The sequence below is a fragment of the Cryptotermes secundus genome, unplaced genomic scaffold (genome assembly GCF_002891405.2).
Source record: "Cryptotermes secundus unplaced genomic scaffold, Csec_1.0 scaffold454, whole genome shotgun sequence".
NCBI lineage: Eukaryota > Metazoa > Arthropoda > Insecta > Blattodea > Kalotermitidae > Cryptotermes > Cryptotermes secundus.
This window is the reverse complement of record NW_019729215.1, coordinates 969150-991149: the sequence shown is the minus strand read 5'-3', so window position 1 is coordinate 991149 and position 22000 is coordinate 969150. Positions and strand designations below refer to the sequence as shown.

The following is a 22000-nucleotide window of genomic DNA, read 5'->3' as shown; positions in this document are numbered from 1 at the left end:
GAATTCAAAATCTAGGTATCGCAGATTCTCTGCTGATGATGCTGAAGTTAAACTGAGCAACAGATTCAGTGTGCTGGAAACAGACTCTCTGAGTGTTGGTCAGCAAAGCCAGGTTCTCTCTGAGCATGAGGGCAAGGAAGTAATGTCAGTTGCAAAGAAGGCAAGAAGCAAAAGAAAGATATTATTGTTGGGTAGCAGTCATGGTAGGGAAATTGGACCCATGCTCAAAGAGGGCCTGGGTGATAGATTTGATATTGTTAGTATCATTAAACCAAATGCTCCTCTTGCAAATGTTGTTGAGGACCTAGGGAAGCTTGGTAAAGATCTTACCAAGCAAGATCATATTATTATAGTGGGAGGGCCAGGAAACAGCCTGGATAGAAATTTTAATTACTCTATAGAAGAGGACATCAACAATATTGCAGAGAGGACAGTCAATACAAATGTGGGATTTGTCAGCCTTTTCAGGAGGCACGACAAGCCGTGGATGAATGGGGAAGTTAGGAAAATTAATCTTCGGCTTGAGCGGGCACTGATGGGATCTGGTAGAGCACACATTGGTATTATTAACTCAGATTATTTTGTGAGAGGTGACTTCACGGCGCATGGCCTCCACCTAAATTATCAAGGCAAGAGGAAGCTGACGCATTTGATTGCTGAAAGAATGGATGATGGTCATGTGTCTGAAGTAAGCAGTATTCCTGTTATAACCTGTGCTAGAGCAATGCCTTTTTTAGATTAAAATCAAAAGCACAAAGGTGCTTAACATATATAAATTGCAATTACCATGATTTTGAATTTCTAAGCAAAAATGTTAACTTAACAAACATATCATTAAATATATTTCATCAAAATATCAGGGGACTAAGAAACAAAAATGATGAATTATTACATTCATTTGAATTAAATGGCATAAACCCCCATATATTATGTTTAAGTGAACATCATATGGTGGAACAGGATTTACTACACCTCACATTAGAGGGTTATTTATTAGGTTCTAGTTTCTGCAGGCGAAACCTACAGAGAGGAGGTGTGTGTATTTTCATTAAGAAAGATAAATGCTTCAATAAAATTGATATTTCATGTCACTGTACAGAAAAAGATTTGGAAATTTGTGCTGTTCAGCTAGGAACTAAATCATCTAACTTAATTATATTAGGCCTGTATAGATCTCCGTCGGGGGATTTTAACCAGTTTCTAAAGGGATTAGATGCTGCTTTAAAGTATTTATACAATCCAAAGTCTGAATTCCTGATTTGTGGTGACATAAATATAGACTATCTCAGTGACAGCAACCGAAAGAAACAATTGAACTCATTATTAAAAACATATAATTTGGTACATACTGTAAACTTTGCAACAAGAATTCAAAAGGACTCTAGCTCAGCAATTGACAATATTTTTGTTGATATTACAAGATTTAGCTCTTCCTCCACAGTTCCCATTATAAATGGCCTATCAGATCATGATGCACAGTATCTCATGATGAACAATATTGCTCTAGCAGGCAACTCTATATATCAGAAACAGAAAATAAGAAAAATAAACAGTGAAACAATAATGCAATTTCAGCACCTTCTAAAAAGTGAAACATGGGAATGTGTTTATAAAGAAAATGACACCAATGATAAGTACAACTCTTTTCTGTCTACTTTTCTAAATATTTTTGAAGCCAGTTTCCCAATTAAATATAAAAGTGTGCGCAAACTAAAGAATGACTGGATTACACAGGGGATAAAAATATCATGTAAACATAAGAGGACTTTATATGTCAACAGTAGGAACAATAATAATCCAAATATAAGAGTATTTTATGTTAAGTATTGTAAAATTCTTAGAAATGTTATAAAAGAAGCTAAAAAGCAGCATTATAGAAGACTTATAGCTAAGTCAGATAATAAAATAAAAATGACATGGAACATAATTAAAAGGGAGACAGGAAAAATGCATTTAACTGATCAGATGCCATCTCTTCTGGCAAAATCTGAGAAAGCAAAGGATCTAGAAATAGTTGCCAACGACTTCAATAAATTTTTTCTAACAGTTGCTGAGACCTTAAATTTACATCAGATGGGAAATGAAAATGCTTTCTCATTTTTAAAAGATGCATTTCCCATAAATTTTCCTAGTATTAAAATCATTCCAACCAGTGAAGCTGAGATAAAGAATATTATACACACCATGAAAACAAAGAACTCATCAGGATTTGATGAAGTAACAAGCAAAATTCTGAAAGCTTGCTCTGATTTAATTAGTTGCCCTTTAACTCACATTTGTAATCACTCATTATACACAGGCATTTTCCCAGACCGTCTAAAAATTTCAATAGTAAAACCAGTGTTCAAAAAAGGAGATAAGTACAGTATGACGAACTATAGGCCGATTTCATTATTATCTACTTTTTCTAAGATACTTGAAAAGGTCATGTACAGCAGGATAAATCAGCATATGCATTGTAACAACATATTGGTCCCAGAACAGTATGGCTTTAGGAAGGGTGTATCCACTGAAGATGCAGCATTCAAGCTAACAGACAATGTTTTAAAATCAATTGACCAAAAAAGGCATGTAGGAGGAATTTTCTGTGATCTGGCAAAGGCTTTTGACTGTGTAAATCATGAAATTTTGTTAAGTAAGCTGCAATTTTATGGCATTCGAGGAACAGTGTTAAAATGGTTCAAATCCTATCTAACAAATAGAAAACAAAAGGTTGAGATAAAATCACCCAAATATACTCAAAATTTTTTCTCAAACTGGAGAACAGTAAAGCATGGAGTTCCCCAAGGATCTGTCCTGGGACCCTTGCTTTTCATAATATATATAAATGACCTTCCACCAACAATAAATTTTTCATCAGAACCCATAATATTTGCTGATGATACAAGTGTTATAATCTCTAGTAAAATGTTTGATGATTTCTGTGCAATATCAAACAGAGTACTCTCCCACATGAATAAATGGTTCAATGCTAACAGACTTGCCCTAAATTTAAACAAAACAAATGTAATGAAATTTACAACAAATAATGCCCCTCCCTATGTTTTAAATATTGGATATAATGGAAAATATATAGAAGAGACAGTAAATACGAAATTCCTTGGCTTGCAAATTGATAGCCACCTAAGTTGGTCGAACCATATAGATAAATTGATCCCTAAGTTAAGTGGAGCATGCTACGCAGTTAGAAGCATGTTTCATGTCAGCAATACTGAGACTCTCAAATTGATTTATTTTGCCTATTTTCATTCTGTAATGAAGTACGGAATAATTTTTTGGGGTAACTCATCTTACAGCCAGAAGATATTCATCTTACAAAAGAAAATTGTTAGAATAATGGCTGGTGTTAAACCAAGAGAATCATGTAAAAATATCTTCAAGAGGCTAGAGATCTTAACTCTCCCATGTGAATACATATTCTCCTTAATGATCTTCATTGTAAAAAACCAAGAATTTTTTCCAACCAATTCTACAATACACAATGTCAACACAAGGAATAAAAATCAGCTTCACAGACCAGTTGCCAGCCTCTCTTGTTTCCAGAAGAGTGCATATTATACTGGCATTAAAATCTTCAACAATCTACCACCAAATATCACAACTCTTATAGATAAACAGGGACAATTTAAAGTAGCACTAAAGAGATACTTAATTACACACTCCTTTTACTCTGTTGAGGAATTTATGCTTCCAAACAACATAAAGTGTATGTAATGTTTTCTCTTGTTTGGAACACAGGAAAAAAAAAATCTAGTATATGTTAATGTATGGATTTATGATGGATATTTTACTACTTTTGTGAAATCCTTACTATTTATGTGAAATTGAATTGTGCATGTATATATGTATTGTACGATTTTTGACAAATTCCACATCCGGTAGGTCATCTGACTAACTCGTGGATCTATGGAATGCTATGTATGTATGTATATATGTATGTATCAGACATTATATTTAACTGAAGATTAATTTCTTCACTTTAAACATTAGAAGTGTGCCAAACAATGCAAAGCGAGAGTAAGTACAGCATTTCATCAAACAACTAATTAAATAAATTAAAAATATCAGTTCAGGTGTCTGCCTACTACGGCCATCTTGTCAGTCACAGGTGCTCCAGTCATGACCACCAGAGAGAAGCAGCCCAACAGACCAATGAGAAGCAGCATGTTGATGCAGGAACAGCATGCTAACTTTGCTGCTTTATAAGAGAACCTACCAGCAATTTCGTGGTTACGGTAAAACCACAGCAGGAGGAAGTCAACCTGTGCGTCAACTGGGCTTTACTGTTGGAGAATCCTGCTCAGGATTTGTAATTCCAACCACAGAAGATAAAATTAAGACAGCTCAAATGTGCTCAATTTAAGTGCAAGAGGAACCTAAAAGGAACCTGTTTACATCCTGTTAAAGAAAATGGTTTGATCTACTGGTTAACACACTATACTCCTATTCAGTACATGCTCAGTTCTGATCTCGGTCAGGACAACATCTATCCTGACTTTATTTTTTTGCTTTTCCTCAGTCCCTCCATAGAAACACCACAACCAATTTCTAACAAATCTGTTTCAAGTCTTTATTTATCAATCATTCTACCATTGAACACTATACAGTGTAGCCACTAGTTAGTTAGTTAGTTATTGGAGAGGGTGGGTTTCCCCATGCACTTAGACCAGTATTGGTCCACTGTGCTTCCCTCTATGATTTCTACCAGTCTCTATATCCTACCGCTACTGGTGCTTACCATGAGTCCCGCCCAGCCAGCGAGACCGGCTCTACTAGCTGAGGTATCTATAATGCTTCCCCAATCTACCAGAGGTATTAGAGACTGCTGTTGGGCGGGAAACGTCCGTAATTTGGCTCTGTGACCTCCTTTGGAGATATCAGGTTCTTTTACGTGCCGTAAAGCTACGACATGGGACCCACGGCTTAAAGTCCCTCCCGGAGGACTTGTTCCCTGAATTTTTCTTCCCCTAAAAATTTGACGACCTCCGCAGGGGTATTTGAACCCACGTACTACAAGTCATGAGGTGGGAATGTTACCGCTAGACTATGAAGGCCGCTCAGGAGTGTAGCCACTAACAGCATCATATCTCAAGTAACCTAAACATGGACAGAAGTGACAGGCTGTGTAACTGCAAGAGATGTTTAACTGAAATATGCATGATGGTGAAATGAACTTACGAGCCATATCATGTAATGATAGATGAAAGCAGGGCAACAAACCTCATGCTCACAGCATGGGGAGGGATTCCAGTATCCATTGAATAGGAGGCTGGATGTACCCCTGAGACATTCTGGACACTGTGATGTGGAGGAAAATCTCAGAATATTTGCAAAGAATCAACCTAGAACCTTTGAGTCCATAAAAATACCAATTTGCTCCTGCCAATACTTGCAAATGGCAGTGCACAATGACAGATGCACCTACAAAATCAGTGGGTTTTTATGATATCACACAACACGTTGATTCTGTTATGTATAATAAGCAATTTAATTGAATATCAATAGATTAATCAGATGGCATAAAAGCCTTTAAATCTATATACACAAGAGGATGCACAGCATTAAAATAAACTTGATATTATCATCAATTTCTTAAGAACAGAATTAACTGAATCCAAGGAACAAAGTGCATTGTGAGAATCCAGCAGTTGCTCAGCTTGTCAAGAATTGTGTTCACAAAAGCTTGTAAAGGGATCCTGCCTCAGGCCAAACAGCTCCAGTTCACACCATCACATCATATTCCATTTTCATATTACCTAGCCATCTGCGCTCAGGTCTACCAAACTCAGACTCTGGTCTTTTGCAGCTTCATAATGTGTAGTCTCATAACAATGTTTCAGAGGAACATGCTGCCTCCATCTTCAGGGTTTAAGTGTGTAGCATGAGGAGCTGACCCTGTTACATTAAGACTGCAAGGAGGGCAGTCAGTTATTGAGACTCAAGACTGGAGAAGGAAATATAGCTCAAACTGTACAGTCAGAATGGTAGGTTGGAAAACTTCCATTTTCAGAGGCATGCTATGCTTTCTGTCACTGACTTAAACTGTGAGAAACGACAGTCTTTTCATGGCCACCATACATTTTCCACACTGGAGGGAAATTGAATACTGAGAACTGAAAAAGATGCCCCAACCCAACTCTATAACCAAGTCAGTTCCTTATGTTGTGCACATCCACTTCCCTTACGATGGATGCAGCATGGTGCCAGTCTGAAGAATCACCACTGTGAAAACCTCAAACTTGTGTATAAATATTGTTTCTGGGCAATATCTATCGCCTTGTCTTTACCTAAAAACAATATCCTGTTTATATTACAAAACACATTTCTGAGACTGGATTCTGTCTGTCTTGAGGAACAGCCTACTCAGCTAGGCCAGATTGATAGAGCTAATCCCTATCTCTGGCGACAAAAACCAGCCCTATCAATTTGGCCCAATAAATTTCAGCAATTATCCCTTGATATTCTCTCCGCCATATGGAATTTTTCTGTCATCTTCGAGATTGCAGTTTGAATTTTTTTCCTATTGTACATCCCACACCACCGCTTGGAAAGCGATTTCGGTAACGTTTCGATGTTCGTAACATAACCTCAATTTTAGAGTATTTATTCCATCCTTTCCTAATTCATTTCTCCACCATTTCTAAGTTACGTGTGCACACAGCATATAAATAAATGTCCGTAGGTCCGTAAGACGAAGAAAGAAATAACGACACTATCGGCAGAATATAAACACCGTCTATCGCGGTCTATCGGGTAACAATGGAACTATATGTAAAGCTAGATGAACTAGATGAAGCAGCTGATCGGAGGAAGCTGTGGAAGAAATGTTGCGGGTTGGAGATGATTGTAATTCCCATGCCGCGGAGGTAATTCAGGATTAGTTTAGCCTCTCAAGATGTAGTCGGAATGAGGGCAATAGCGGTGTCTGTGTGGATCTTTATTAATCTAGTGTTTTTGGGTATGTGTGGATACATATATTTGCTATGGTCACAATATTGGCAATATGTTGAGAGGCAGCAGGAGCACATGGCCGGGCTCATGAACAATGCTCGGTCCGGCGGTGGAGGCGTCAGCCAGATATTCTACTACAACCACGACACTTTCACGTCTACAACAGACCCAGATGCCATTGTCATTTCATCTGGGAACAGAAGCAATGCCTTATCCAAGCATCACAGCAATGACAAACCTGGCAACAGAACTTATGTTGGGCGTAAGTATGTAATTACAGAATCCTCCAAAAGAGCTAGAAATAAACAGAATTCCAAAAAATCGCTTCGGGCGCATGTTCTACACTGTTCATTCAAGTAATACGCAGTGTCCGGAAAATTATAGAGCCCTGTTTGAGATCCTCACAGAGAGTAGGGACATTACCACCTTCTGGAATGTAGGTAGGGACCAGTGTTTCAGAGGAATATGTGACTTTCATTTTTAGGGTAGAATAGAGGAGCAAGTTCCTCCGAAGTTCCCCTAAGAAACTACATGATTTCATATCCCAGAAGGTAGTGAGTGATCTTCATATCAAAATACATTCTTCATGCAACTGTAATCTCTGATTATATTCATTTGTAGTGCAAGAAGAGATACATGCTGCTTGTGTCAACTCACAGTGTGCACATCCAGGCTCAGGGTGTTAGCGAGATAGACCAACAGCCTATGCACAATGCAGTTTCTCAATAGTAGTGCTCCAGTAAACCTTTGAATAGCCCCTTTGAAGTGAGCTAAAGCAGTATTTGCCTATTGACTATAATCCCAAGCCTATGCTACTGTATTGAACATTCAGCATTTTTTGTGTCAAAATACATGTGGAGAGTTGCTGAAATGAGTCCATGCACAATATCCACACAAAAAGGAAAAGACCCAGTGTAAATTCCAGGATGTTATAGTTCTAAATAAGAAACTATTTATGTAGATATGAATACATCTAGACAGACAGGATCATAAGTGAAGAAAATACAACCAAACCAAGATGCCAAGAGTCCACTGTATAGACATCGCATGAAGTCAGGGCTAGGAATGACCTTGAAACTATGATTGATGCCTTGCATAAGAGACCGAAGTTTTACGTTTGTTCATTTCCAAAAAGGAATTTGAGTGTGTGAATACAAACATTTTATGGTGGTTGAGAGAATGTGGCGTATTTCCATCTGGTGTGGCCTGGTTTTGTTTGTGATGTGTTGGCTTATGGGCCCATTGATAGTGCTGCAGGTCCAAACACATGTGGAAGGAGATGACTTGATGAGATTGTTTCTCGCTCTCTCTGGACTGGCTGGAGATTTGCGGCAGGTTCTCAGGTCTGACGTTCACATTCATGTCCTGTGAACATGCCACAGGTGCAGAGTGTGTGAAACGTGTGATGCGCAGATCTGTGTGCTGCTGCTTGTTCACTAAATCATCCTCACATTTCCATCATTCAAATGCCTGGATAATACATCTACTAGGCCACAGCTCCTTCCTTCCACATCCATTCTGATTCCTTGTTCACCAATCACCATATCATTTGTTGCTGTGTACTTCGAGCTACTGATAGCATTGTTAAAAGTGAATGGCAGGTAAGTTTTGAGCCAGCCTGTACACTTCTCACTTCTCTTCAGTTTGTGAGCATAGCACTGATCACAAGTCAGCAGATTATGGCAGGAGAGCCAAATGTGGCACTTGAAAGAACTCTCACCCATTCACAAAGGGATGCAAGTTTTAATCACACTGAAGTGCTTGATAAATATATTTACATAACAAATTTGTAGAGGAAAAGAGATCACTAGGAGGACTGAGAGTAGGTTGGTGGATAGTATTAAAATGAATCTCAGATAGGGTAGGTTGGTATACACTAGATTGATCTGGCTTAGGATAGGGACCAGTTAAGGGCTCTTGTGAACATGGTAGTGAGGCTTCAGATTCCATAAAATGCTGGAGTTCTTGAGTAGTTGCATGACTGGTAGATTCTCAAGAAGGGCTCAGCTCCATGAAGTTAGTTAACAAATTAGTGCTAATAAATCGTACTGATGGTGTATCCACAATCTGTCATGTGCTGGATGTGGTCACTCAGCCAAATTGTGTCTATGTGCTGGACACTGAAACACACATGGCCACTGCAAGGGTTGCAACCAGTTGGGACCACCAACCTAATGTGAATTTGGAACTGGCATTTCCACACATGGTCCTAGTAATGTATCATACCAGTATGAGAGTCCAGACAGCTCAGTCAATAAGGGACAAAGCTGCTTGCTGAACAAACAAGGAGTTGGATTCAGTTCCAAACAGTGGCAACTGCATGACATCCAGACTGGGGCCCACCTAGCCTCCAACACAGTGGGTACCAGGGGTTTTTTCCCTGGGGGAAAAGTTGGTGGGGGGGATGAAGCTACCATTCACCTCCATCTAGTGTTGAGGTTAAGAATGGTGGATGTTATATTTCAGCATCCCGTTGTATAAGAATGAAATGTAACAACTAGCATGCAGTAAAATAACGATGTGCACAAGAGAAGCACGGGAAACAAATACAGTGCAGTGGTCTCATTTGAGGATAGAATTCACGTGATGGTGGCCCAATGAGGCCGAAACATGTTGTGAATATAAATTAAAATACATGTGAACCCAAGACAGTTTGAGGAGTGTGAACATTCACTTTTAATGTGTAAATTTGTGTACTGCATAAACGCCTACGGGAGTTTTATTTATTTGAACTATCATAGTATTAAAATGCATTTTTAGTGAACAACATATTCCTAATGTCTTTTTAAAGTTGTATTATTGACGGATATGTTAGTAAAATGGAATAAGAATGGTGGAATATTATCTCCACTCCCCCATACATCTTCATGGGACATTGCTTAATTAAGCACATGCACAACATTATGACTTGGTCTTCAGAGCCTGATTTATAGGAACTGGCTTTCACCATGTGAAGGCAAAGCTCACGTTTGAGTAAAAATTATTTCTGTTGTGTATCATACCCCACATGCAGCATTTAGAGCTCACTCCTCTGATGGAGTAACAATAGTCGCAGTCTAAAGTCTAAAGGGATTAGCAGAACGATAGAATTCTGTTGTTTTCAGGCTTTCCAGTGAATGTGGTCCTACGTCGACACAGCCAGCCGCGGTTCCCCAAGACGAGAGTCAGTGGGGATGAGATAAGGTGTGCAGACTGGAGTGCCACTGATAAGGTATCTTCGAGGGTGCTGGCCTACAAGAGCCAGCTGGTTGTTCAGCTACGGCGTGTACTGCTAGAAGAAAGCAGCGTGTTCAAGGCTCGTGGGGACAGTAATAACCCATACGACGTGAACTACGTGGGTCCCCGTGGCTCCTACATTGGAAAGAGTGTGCGTGAGCTGGTGTGTGGCCTCAAGAAGAAGGTGGGCAGTATACGCGTCATAAGTGCACTAGACAAGCCATTCATGAGCCTGGGCCTCGGGGGACTATTCCCCAGGGCACCCATATTCACTGAAAAGTACAATACCTGCGCCATTGTCACTAATGCAGGCTCACTGTTCGGCTCAGGACTTGGCACTTTCATCGGTAAGTTGGTTTGCATTCCACTCTGAAATTAATACTTTTTTCCTGTTCCCCATATTTTGAAACATAAAATTCTGGGAAGAACTAATTGCCTTCTTTCCGTTGATACAACATGTACGTCTAGTTCAGAAGTTTAAGTTTGGGGTCTCACATGCACATACACACACACACACACACACACACACACACACACATGAGAGCCCACAGAGCACAGTGATCAGAAAAGCATATTCCTTACAGAAGGAAAACTGGTTAAGAAGGATGAGTATATGGGGGTTATTCTCTGTCCAGAAGACCTCTGAGCATGTTATTGTTAAAGGAGGCAACACTATGGGCGAGAAGTCTTGTGTGTTCAACAAGATCTGCAGCATGGCAGGACTGGTTCCCATTGTATGTTGAAAGTAGAATCTGTTAACTCTCTGATGATGACATAATGAACTGAGTCAATATCTGATGACACACTTCAGAGGTGTTAAAAGCACATTGTCCAAGTGCTGAGTAATTCGGCAAGCTTTTGGTCTTTTATATACAGGATACAGTTGGAAGCTTTGCAGGGTGGAGTGTTACACAAAGATAGGGTACAATGTGGTAAGATTTACTGAAGTCATATTATGTGATATTCCAGATGTGTGCGATAGAAGATAAATAAGATGGAAAACTCTCAAAATAAGATTTGCTGCAAAATTTCTTTTCTAGCTAAGGTCAATATGTAAGTCCAGATGAAAAGACAGGAGGAGCCATTCATTACACTGTTTCTGCTGCAGATATGCATGACATGGTTCTGAGGTTTAACCATGCCCCCACAATTGGCTACGAGGCAGATGTTGGTATGAAAACTACACTGCGCATCGTCAACTCCCAAGTAGTGTCGAAACCCAGCTTCAACTTCATGACATCACCCCTCTACCAGAATGTAATTTTGCTTGCTTGGGATCCGAGCAACTACTCTTCCACGCTGGAACAGGCGAGTGTTGTGTTGGGGTGTCAGTGTTCTGTCATTGCTCCAGACCAGGCTCTGACCCATTCTTTCCTCTTGAGCATGTGAGTGACCACATTCCATGTAACCTAACCACATCACATCTTGCTCACTTCGACTGTCAAGATCGAGGCAGCATGTTTCTCAGAAATGTCAGTATCCCTCTACAAAAAAGCTTCATGGGCTCACGTCCGAGAAGAATATGCACTGCTGCTGAAACCTCAGAATATAAATAAGTAAAATTAGTGTAATGTGCATTGAGAATTTAACAGAAGTCTCACCACTTGTTATATAAGCTTTCATACTCTTCACTTCCCTGTTTCCAGCCCTGCATGTTACTGAATGATACGTCAGTCTCCCACAAACATCACACATAGTTGTATAGAATGCATCCATCACATATCCATGTGAGAGTTAGTATAAATACTCACAGAACAGATGCAGTGTGCTTGCTCATTCATGACCTGCTACATAATTTATGTTCATGCAATGTGTTAACACTCCTAGACAGTTGATAGCTAAGTTAACCTGAAATTGCATAGTGACAGTGAAAAAGCTCACACTTTTGAAATGTTTATACAGTAAACCCTTGCTAATCTGGATTAAACTCTAATCTGAATTAGTGAAGCAAAAGCCAGCCTTAGACAGAAGAACTTAGAACACAAATAAATGGAAGTACGTACTCAACTGTGAACAGCATTTTCATGTTTTGATTCAGATTATCTGACATCCGGATTAACTGTAACTGGATTAGCGAGAGTTTACCGCCTGTGTGTATAGATGGATTATTTTTTTATCTTTTTCTGGTGGCCTCCTAACAGTGGTACCAGCAGCCAGACTTTGATGTGTTCACACCATACTTCGAGCGTCGAAAACTTTACCCAGAGCAGGCCTTCTATCTGCTGGACCCGCGTTCACAATGGATGCTGTGGGACTATGTCCAGAGCCTCATTCCAGTCAGAATACGCAAGAACCCACCCTCATCAGGCTTCCTGGGTGAGCTCTGGCTGCCCCTAATGTAGTTGTGTCATGCAGGAGCGCATCTGCTACAGGGGACTATGTACTTTGGCAAGAGATCTGAACGGAAGCTTGTGCACAGGATGAAAGTTTGACACTTTCCTGTCCTCTGTGTGAAGCCTTCTGACGTCATGTTCTCCTGTCCACTTCCACTGTCCACCACCAGCTTACCAACCATAACTTATGTGCTAGGGGTTAACATGTCTCTGCACTCTTTGACGTCTCTTTTAGTCATTTGTATATAGAAACAATGGATGGCAACAGTTTGCATTTTTCCAATCAAAAATGTCTTTAATTGAAGGATGAGAAACGGTTAAGTTCTCAGAAAATTTGTGTTGGGCTTGCAGAGCGTGTGACAGAACTTAGTAAGTTGGACTGTCTCAGGGATACAGCTATTGCCTATACAGATAAATGCTGTAATTATAGCCCAAAATATTGTTCAAATTGGGGTGGTGCTGGTAGGCACCACCACCATCATGGCTGCTGCTGTTACTGCCACCAGCATTATTAATGGATTCTTTTATCTCACTTTCAAGATCTATACTGTATACCATTGAATTCTACGATGACTGATGAATAATGAATAGGAATCCTGTACTAATCCGAGGTAGTGTCCTGGCGTTGGCCTCGGATGACTGAGACAGGTCACAGAAACTTCAGTGAGGATAGCTAGTGTTCCAACCAAGATTGAATCCAAGCAGCTCCTGACTGTAAGTGCACTGTGTTGCTGCTAGACCAATAGCAAGTATAGTGGCAGGAACTCACGCTTTGTGTTTGACCCTGATGCTGGCTATTCTTACTGCAGTTTGGTGTCATTTTCTTCCATTCCTCCAGGTAAATTCTGAAATAATCCTTAGATATGACACACACACACACACTTCCCTATTCATGATTCATAACCATCCTTCCATTTGTACTTGTTTCTTCCTCTACTAAAAGAGATGTCTTTGCCTTACCAGGACTGGCCCTCATGCTTCCACACTGTTCACATGTGGACTTGCTCGAGTATGTGCCATCAGTCAGGCTGACCAAGCGCTGCCACTACTGGGACGTAGCTGAAGACTCATCCTGCACGTTTGGTGTGTGGCATCCGCTGGCTGCTGAGAAGCTCCTTGCTCTAGCACTGAATGTGGCAAGTGATCAGTCAGTGTTCTCCGATGGCTACGTTCGGGTTCCTGGCTATGACACTCTGCAGTGTTGAAGATAAATGTCTGCTCCTGTTGAAATGAGCAGACAGTCAAAGTTTTGAAAAAATTGGTAGTAGTGGTGCTTTACTAGAAGAAAATGTACATGAGGTAGACTGGTATGAACACTTCCATCCACAAAGCAAATCCTTTCTGCTAAAGCATCAACTCTGATAAAACTGGAACCCTAGTAACCACCCACATACCCTCCCCATATCACGAAGGAAACCAAAAACAGTTATCAAGCAGTCACACCACTTAAAGTGTGACACAAAAACTGAGCAACATTGGGTTGCACCTCTTTTGCTTCCTAACCATGTGGCCTTTTCACATTGATTGGCACAATGCTACAACCCCCCACCCCACCCACCCCTAGAGACATACCTCTCCTTCCCCTTACATTGATGTACACTGAAATGTTGCAACAGCTTCAGCACATCACCCAAGTAGTGAAGTGTACTCGTACAGTATCCATCAACATCCATTTTCATGGAACTGGGTGTGAAGTTGGGAATGACCTGTTGCTTAATGTGAATTAGAACAAAGCACACGCTTGCAAGCAGAGTAAGCCTATGGAAGTACGTGGCTGCATAATCTCATTTTCGCTCACCAGTGGAGTCAGAACATTCCTATACTCAGGCAAAAGACAATATAGTGTAGCTGAACTTTGAAAGCCATTTGTTGCATTTGGTTGAGGATTCCCTTCACTTTGAGTCAGTATTTTCTTTCTTCAAAACATGTGTATGCATAATGTTATCTTATACTGATCTTTCTAGTCAACGAATTGATGCCTCCATATGTTGATACAGTCCATAATTCTTAATATTTATATTGGATTTGCCCAAATCATAACCACCTATAATAATATATTTATTATTCTATTATATTTTACAAGTTTAAGTATTTATCTAATTTAATATCATTGTATATAAGAAACAAGGGCTTGTTATTTATTTATATAATTTATTAATCTAAATGTCGATTTAATATTGTAGTTATGGAGTGTAATGACTAGGCTGTGGGCTGAACAACCAAGGAATTGTGGTTCGATTCCCGTGAGGGACAAGACATTTGTTTTTTCTCTGTCGCATCAAGCCTAGCTCTGGGGTATGTGGAGCTGTTCAGTGGGTACCTGGAGGCCATTGCCCTGGGGTAAAGCGGCCGGAGCATTAAGCTGACCACTCAACTCCTGTTAGTGCTGGCATTGAGAATGCATGCAGCTGTACCTCGACTCCCCCATTTGTCTTGATTGGGGGTGTTCTTAAGTAAGCACGGGAGTAGTTATGTCATTGTACCGATTCTGCATGTTGTTAGTGAAACGTGAAATTGTTGATTCTATGCTGCCATTGACATTTATATAAACCACGTGTGTTTTTGAGCTGTAGAGTCCAAGGGCTATGAATCGCCACATATTGAAATTTTTTATTAGCCACATTATGGCAGTATTGTCACCCAGATCACAGGATCAGATTTCTTATCTTTGAGCTTCTTGCAGCAAATTTCTGTCCGAGAAGATGGCTCATTAGTAATGCAGTATTTCCTGATATCAGGTACAAATGAGACTTGCAGCAGACTGCTTCAAACTCAGATGAAAGGCGTATAAGAACACCAACACTGAAAATGCTTTGCACACCTGAATTACACTAGAGACAGTGAAACTGTTTGTATAGGAGCAATCTTTGCTTGTAATTTCATATGCAGTAAACTCCCTGCTATCCAGTTTTCCAGTGTGTATGGGGAATGGGTTCTGCTGCTTGCATGACAAGAACTCTTACAGAAACCCAATATAAAAGCAAAAGAAACATGTTCACTTTAGTTCTTGCATGGAAGTCTTAGTATGTGACTTACTAGATTTATAGGTAGAAGATTTCAGATACACAAACTGAGATGCAATTGCAGATTCAGCTGGCCCCTGTGAGGGAGGATAGTGGGTAGCACTGCTAGTGATGGCTGGGAGAATTACCATGTGTCCGTTGAACATACGAGCATTGCAAATTTGTTTTTGAAAACACTTTATAAAAATGGTAACTTTTCATGCACTGCCAGTAAATAATTCAGTACCAAACTGAAAATGTAATTCTCATTGCTTCTTACCGTACGTTTCAAAGCTTTAAATTCTTGGCAATACTGTGTGCTGATCCCCCATCAAAGCAGTGCTACCACATGTAGAAAAGAATTCACAATTTCAGAATTAGTTGTGACTCAGCACAGGCTTTAACACATTTTGAATTTCCCTCAGAAATATTTTTTTGAAAGAATCATTTTTACAAAAATGAGTTGCATTACCAAACTGATTGATTGGAGCAATAATTCTTGGATAGTGGCAAACTGTACGTACCTTGCCATGTTTTGACAGTTATTTGGCTATGTTTGTGAGTTTCTTCCCATTGTGATCAAATGGCGAGTTAAAAGTGATCAACAGTCAAACACAACTGACAGTATACTGTTGAACAGTAACCAGCGTCCAGCTGCCAGTAGTGTTATGGTGAATAGGCCATAGTGCAATTGAATCATGAAGTAAACAGTTACTATGTGTGAGGTAATCTTGTAGTGTGGTCCACAGTGAATATACTGCATTATTGCTCCTTATTTATCTTTTGACTGGTCACTCTATTTTATGTGTTTGACTTTTGACGGCATAACATATAGAATGTTGAAGGTCATGGAAAACTTTTGTTACCTCTGCTCAGTACTGTGCAGTTTCTGAGAACCCTTTCATGGTCTACTATCCTAAATGTGGAGACACAAGAACATTTTTCATCGCCTCCCTTCATGACCACCTGGTCTCAAAAAATAATAATCTTTCAGTCATCTCTTTTCTCCCCTCCGCAGGATCACCCTATTTTGAACAACAGTGATGCCGTTACTGAAATCTTGTCTGTAACTGTAAATACACCTACTGTGCTGTATCAACATAATACCAGATTCAGCTGTGGGTCCTATACAGTAGTGAGGACAGCCTGCAACTGAGACCATGGTTGCTGCAGTTTTTCTTCTGTTTGGTGCACCGGCGGTTCTCCTTCTTCATGTTCAGCTTACCGTCCAGGAAACTGTGAAGCAGCATAAATGGACATATGCACTCAATTGAGTATGAGGGGTGAGCCATAAAACTGGCCCTAGCGCTGCGACCTTCAATGGTCTATTGTGCTTTATGCAACCAATTACATGTCAGTTGTTCTGATGCAGTGGTACATTATGTTTAGGTGATGCAGTTTTATTTTCACCATGTTAGAGAGATTATTATAATGTATATATTGAATTTATTTCACTACTGCCAGATCTGAGAATTTGATACATTATTTAAGATATAATTTATATGAAATTTAAAGTAAGAGAATACTCAGTTTGATGCCCACCACTGTCAGATTTCAAACAAAGCATATTAATAGTATTACTATGTGCAGTTCAGTGTCAGATCCAGAAAACATCTTGAATGTAAGAAGATGTTTAAATTACTTTACCTGGAGTCTAGTCACATGTAAGGCTACAAGGTGAAGTCTGAATTGAGAGACAAGCTCATGCTGGCAGAAAACATGAAAACCAGAATTTATCTAGTTTACAAACTAATCACAAGACATCGCAAGGGCAAATAAAAAATTGAAGGCTGTTTATTTAATGTAACTCAGAAGTGATATTGGTAGTACTGTGCTGCGAGTAACGGGAATACTGACACAAACTTACCATGGGTGCTTCATTGATAGAACGCACAAAAGAACTGTGATTTGTGAACAGCAGCTGCGAAAGCTGCCGACTTTACAGAAAGATGTCAGTACAAGCTAGTGGCAAGTTTAAGAATTGGAAGTATCTGACTGTCGATGTGGCACATTCTGGTTGATCAGCAAATGCTATATGCATTGAGAGATAAAGGAATAGATCGATCACTGTATCTGGGATGACAGAAAAATCAGCATATGAAATGATCATCAGTAATGGAAATGCATGTTGCAAGAACAGCTTAAGAGTCCATCTTTAACGACATGTTGTTCTGATTGAGTCAGGAAACTTGTGAATCTCTGGAACAACCAATTAGGGCAAAAAGTATGATACCCCAGATCAACGGGTTATTACAGTCGCAACTTACAATAAAACAGCCTTTAATTTGCTGCTTGCCTTTATGGTCACTTTTGAAGTAACTGATGTAAGATGTCAAGATGAAGTACAATTTCTTTCCTATAATCGATTTTTTAGCTGCCTGTAAATTGATTTTCTTAAAATGTCTTCTTGTGTTACATCTATTTTTTGTTCCTGTTATAAGACATATACTTATGTTATATGTGGGGAGTTACATGAATGTTATTGACACTATTAAATCCAGCTGGAACATAATTATGGTTTCTGATGTCTCCCATCAGCATGAAGCAAGGTTTTGCATTGAATTTTGTATTGCTGTTGTGGTACTTTCTGCAGAGGGCTTAGATTTACAGTAGAAGTTATAGGATTCTGCATAGTGAAAAATCAGTGAGGTTGTAAAGGAAAAGAGGAAACCCATGTACCAGTGTGTAATGCTCTGGTATCCTGCTGGATACAGAAATTTGTTTTTACAACTTCCATTTATTTCTGAGACCAGAATGAGTGATTTCTTACAATGGAAGTGTAATTACAATAAACATGACTTTATGGGGGGGGGCTATTTTACAAAACTACCAGTAGGCAGACTGCAGGGTGTGCCAGGAGGAAAGGGCAGTATTCTGGGAGTTCATGGTGTCAGTCATTCTAAGCAAAAAATTGTATGTGTACACGTGTCCTATTCTGAACAGTTTCCGAGAGACAGCTATTTCACTGAACAGTTCAGAATTGTTGGTAAGAAAGAGTTATTACATGCTGTCTCTAATACCAATATTTATTGTTCAAGTGACAAAGTTGGTACAGTTTACCATAATACAGTTTTTAAAATTCCACTGTTGACATCAGTGCTCTTTGCAACTCATGTGAGGACATGGTGTGTAGCTCATCTGAGTGCATCTTGACGTTCCTTTACGTGGGCGATGACTTCGATAGCTCCGTCTCAGAAACCATTCAGATTGAGGTACATGTACACAGAGTTCTTTTTTGGTTAGAATGACTGATGCTGTGACCCCCCAGAATACTGACCTTTCCTCCTGGGACACTGTACAGTATTGAATGGTGAACTAAAAAAGGGAGTTAAACTATAAGAAACCATAGTCAGTATAGCTGGTGTCCTGGCTGAGATTTGAACCGAGCACCTCACAATTATGGTTCACAGCATTACTGCTTGTGTCTACTCATTGGGTGGAATATGTCTGTCGGACCAGTGAGTGATACTGAAAAAACTTCTAAGGCAGTGGACAGTGTGCAGAATATTAGTCATGTTTATTGCAGGCAGTGGACAGTGTGCAGAATATTAGTCATGTTTATTGCAAAATACCATTGTGCGGAAAAAAATACATTTGGTGTAAATGTAATTATTTGTGAAGTAGGCAATGAAGTCACCCCATTAAATTCCCTAGCAACTGTTACAAGAGCACAGTTATTGCCCATAGTAGCAGAAGATGGAGCAGCAGGTATAGTACTCGTATTGGGTGTCATCTCCACAGTGTATCCTCTTACTGCTCAAAATAAACTGAAACAATGTTAATTTGTGATCATAATTTTGTATGTTCAACAAAGACTTGAATCTGACTGCACTGATAACAAGAACATCACACAGTCTGCAGTACCCAAGCACAGGCTGCACTTCTTCCCACAAATTAAACTTAACATCTTCGGCAAGTGAATATATGAAGTGGCCCTGCAAAATAAAAATGAACTTAAATGACAAATCCACTGCACAGTCAAGTCACTTTATTGATCTATGCAATGGAATATTACTATATTTAAGAATAAAAATTTGGAGACAAAACTAAGCAAATTTAATCATGTAAGACAGCAGGAAAAATATTAAAAGAAGAAGACAAAAAATACACAGATAAGACTTCATGATACTTGCCATCCCAGCATCAGCATACAGCAGTGAAATGTGAGCAGTGACAAAGAAAGACCTATACAGAATATAAATTGCAAAGATGGAATTCTTCAGAAATATGGCTGATTGTAGGTTTAAGGACCAGTCTGGAAACAGTAGTATCATTCTATGTATGACTGTTTCTAAGCCTGTGGTTTGTGTCCATTGGTATAATTTGACAGGAGGCAGGGTGGGACTTGAGGTCTCAAAAATAATAATCTCCATGGCAGACGTTTCCTTTCTCTGTTTTGAGCATCAGTGTTCTAAGCAACTTCCAGAACAAGAATGTTCAATATGAAATTGGGTGCTCCCTGAGTAGGATCAGTGTAGGTCAGGAAACACGGTGGAGTTACTGTAGATTTGAGCTCTCATGCCAAATGGATTCATTGCTGCGTATATTGAGAATCGCTGGAAGAAAATTAAAGGCTTTGCTGGATACGCCTACCCCTTAAACTCAAGCTTTTTAATGTCCTTTTTGAAGAGATGGCTGGTGCATATGCGCAAGTGTTCTTGTGTGTGTAAGTTCGTAGGTTGTCTGTGAAAATGTAAAATCTTTTGGTATCTTAATTTTTTTTAATTCACATAGTGGGGGTGGAGTCCAGCTGGGTCCACTAGGCACGTCGGCCACGTACTTGCCTATTGTACCTGCCCCGGGTGATTATGATGGAGAATTTGGTGAAATGAAGATTGCCAGGGGAAACCTGAGTACTCTGAGAAAACTTACCCCAGCGCCACTTTGTCCACCACAAATCCCACTTCATCAGACCAGGGCTCGAACCCGGTCAGCCGCGGTGGGAAGCCAGCGACTAACCGCTCGAGCTATGGCACGGCCTTCTGGTGTCTCCGTCTCTGACAGAAATTAGTACCAGGCATCTTCCTGGGGGTAAAGGGCGCCCGGTGCTTGAAGCTGACAACCTTACCGCCATCTGTGAACTGATTGTTTAGAAAATTTGGGAGCCTCGACGTCTCACAACTAACCTGATGGAGAGCCCTCCTTGACAAGCTAATACTTGTAGTTGCTAATTTCGTAAAAAATAGCGTCACATTTTATGAAAGACACAGGTTCATCACGGTGATCACAAAAGCCCGACAATGGTTACTAGAAGCGTTTCATGAATTAACAACATCAAATCTAATTTCACTGTGCGTTTGGACTCGATGTGGTCTTCACGCGTATGACGAAGAGTACGTGACGTCCTGTGCCTTTGTTGTCCAAGTGGAAATCGGGTTTCTTGTATGCACATGCAGTATACAATTGCAACACACAGTAAACCCTCGCTAATCTGGATTAATGGGGGAAAGGTCCGGATTAACTGATAATACGGATTAATGAAGCAAATGTAGCCCTAAAAGAAGAAAACAGGAAATGCAATAATACAGATAGTGAATGAATTATGCCCAGTGACGTAACTCATATACTTTTTTTGTACACTTAGGTATCATTTTAATTCTTGTATTGGGGTTTTACTCATGTCTCTGGTAGAGTTAGGCCGGTGTATCTTATCAGTCTATGTGTAGTTTCGCTATTGTCTGGCACTCTCATTGCCAGTGCATTAGTGTGGTTTTCTAATTCTCTTAAGTATTTGGTATTCCACTATTTACTTCACAGAGCACTGTGTTCATTTGTAGATCTTCATGGATCATGTGGTTGTTTATGTACCGAGGTGCGTTCAGAATGGATCAGAGAGTCTTGGATTGACAGCGCTGGTGAATTTCGATGTTGGAACTGGAGGCTGTCCCTCATAGCTGAATTCCATAGGTCCATATGGGTTTGAGTACAGCTTCGTATATGAGTTTGCTTTCTAGTGTTTATCTTCTTCCCTGTAGCCAGTGCAGTCGTTTCACTTTTAGGTTGAGCTGTTTTCTTTCGAATTTGATGTGCTTTGCCCATGTCAGGCTTCTGTCGAGATGCATGCCCAGATATTCCACTTCAGTATTCTGGGGTAGATAAACACTGCCCATTTGCACTGTCGGACAGGTTTGGTTTGGAGGGTGAATGTAACATGCGCGGATTCTATTTTATTTGTTGATGGTGGCTTGAAGTTTCATCGAGTCTATCGCTGGATCTTCATGTGTGACTATGACTGCTGTATCATCGCCGAAGGTAGTAGTTGTTGTGTTGTCTGATGTCGGGAGGTCGCCTGTGTAGATAAGATACAAAACGAACCCTAAGACACTTCCTCGCGGTGCGCCTACTTCAGTTTTCCTTAAAGTTGTGATTTCGTCTTTGAATTCATGAAAGAGTCTATGCGTTAGATATGATTCTAATATTCAGTAATATGCATGGGGAAGGATTTTTCTGATTTTGAACAGGAGGCCTGGACGCCATGCTTTATCAAACGCTTGTGTG

General features: G+C 39.9%; 2 protein-coding genes across 11 annotated transcripts in view; one reads left to right on the top strand and one right to left on the bottom strand.

Annotated features, from left to right (window-relative positions):
* LOC111865497 (matrix metalloproteinase-19-like) overlaps positions 1 to 22000 on the bottom strand; it is a 76518-nt gene that overhangs the window by 23817 nt on the left and 30701 nt on the right. The window contains exon 1 of one of the 9 annotated variants that reach the window (XM_033751837.1): positions 13461 to 13541. The exons of 4 other annotated variants lie outside the window; for them this stretch is intronic. The gene's annotated coding sequence lies outside the window, so the exon portion shown is untranslated. Of the gene's footprint in view, positions 1 to 4216; positions 4610 to 4738; positions 4761 to 5220; positions 6636 to 13460; positions 13542 to 22000 lie in introns of those variants that run through there. 4 more of the 9 variants (XM_023853501.2, XM_033751840.1, XM_033751839.1 and 1 more) reach the window with 4 other exon arrangements.
* On the top strand, positions 6784 to 19291 carry LOC111865496 (beta-galactoside alpha-2,6-sialyltransferase 2). 2 transcript variants are annotated; one of them, XM_023853593.2, is made up of 7 exons: positions 6784 to 7213; positions 10056 to 10514; positions 11276 to 11475; positions 12309 to 12483; positions 13464 to 13636; positions 16521 to 16564; positions 16599 to 19291. In XM_023853593.2, the coding sequence occupies exons 1-7, from the start codon at positions 6907 to 6909 to the stop codon at positions 16636 to 16638; spliced, it is 1398 nt and encodes a 465-aa protein (XP_023709361.1). In that variant the 5' UTR covers positions 6784 to 6906; the 3' UTR covers positions 16639 to 19291. The 2 variants fall into 2 exon arrangements, with proteins under 2 accessions (XP_023709361.1, XP_033607726.1); XM_033751835.1 differs by having other exon boundaries at positions 16521 to 19291.

Bases quoted from the DNA above. Each gene is read 5' to 3' on its own strand.
- LOC111865496 (XM_033751835.1), top strand. From the start codon at position 6,907: ATGAGGGCAATAGCGGTGTCTGTGTGGATCTTTATTAATCTAGTGTTT. The intron at 10,515-11,275 runs GTAAGTTGGTTT...TTTCTGCTGCAG, and splicing joins AGGACTTGGCACTTTCATCG to ATATGCATGACATGGTTCTG. The intron at 12,484-13,463 runs GTGAGCTCTGGC...TTGCCTTACCAG, and splicing joins ACCCTCATCAGGCTTCCTGG to GACTGGCCCTCATGCTTCCA.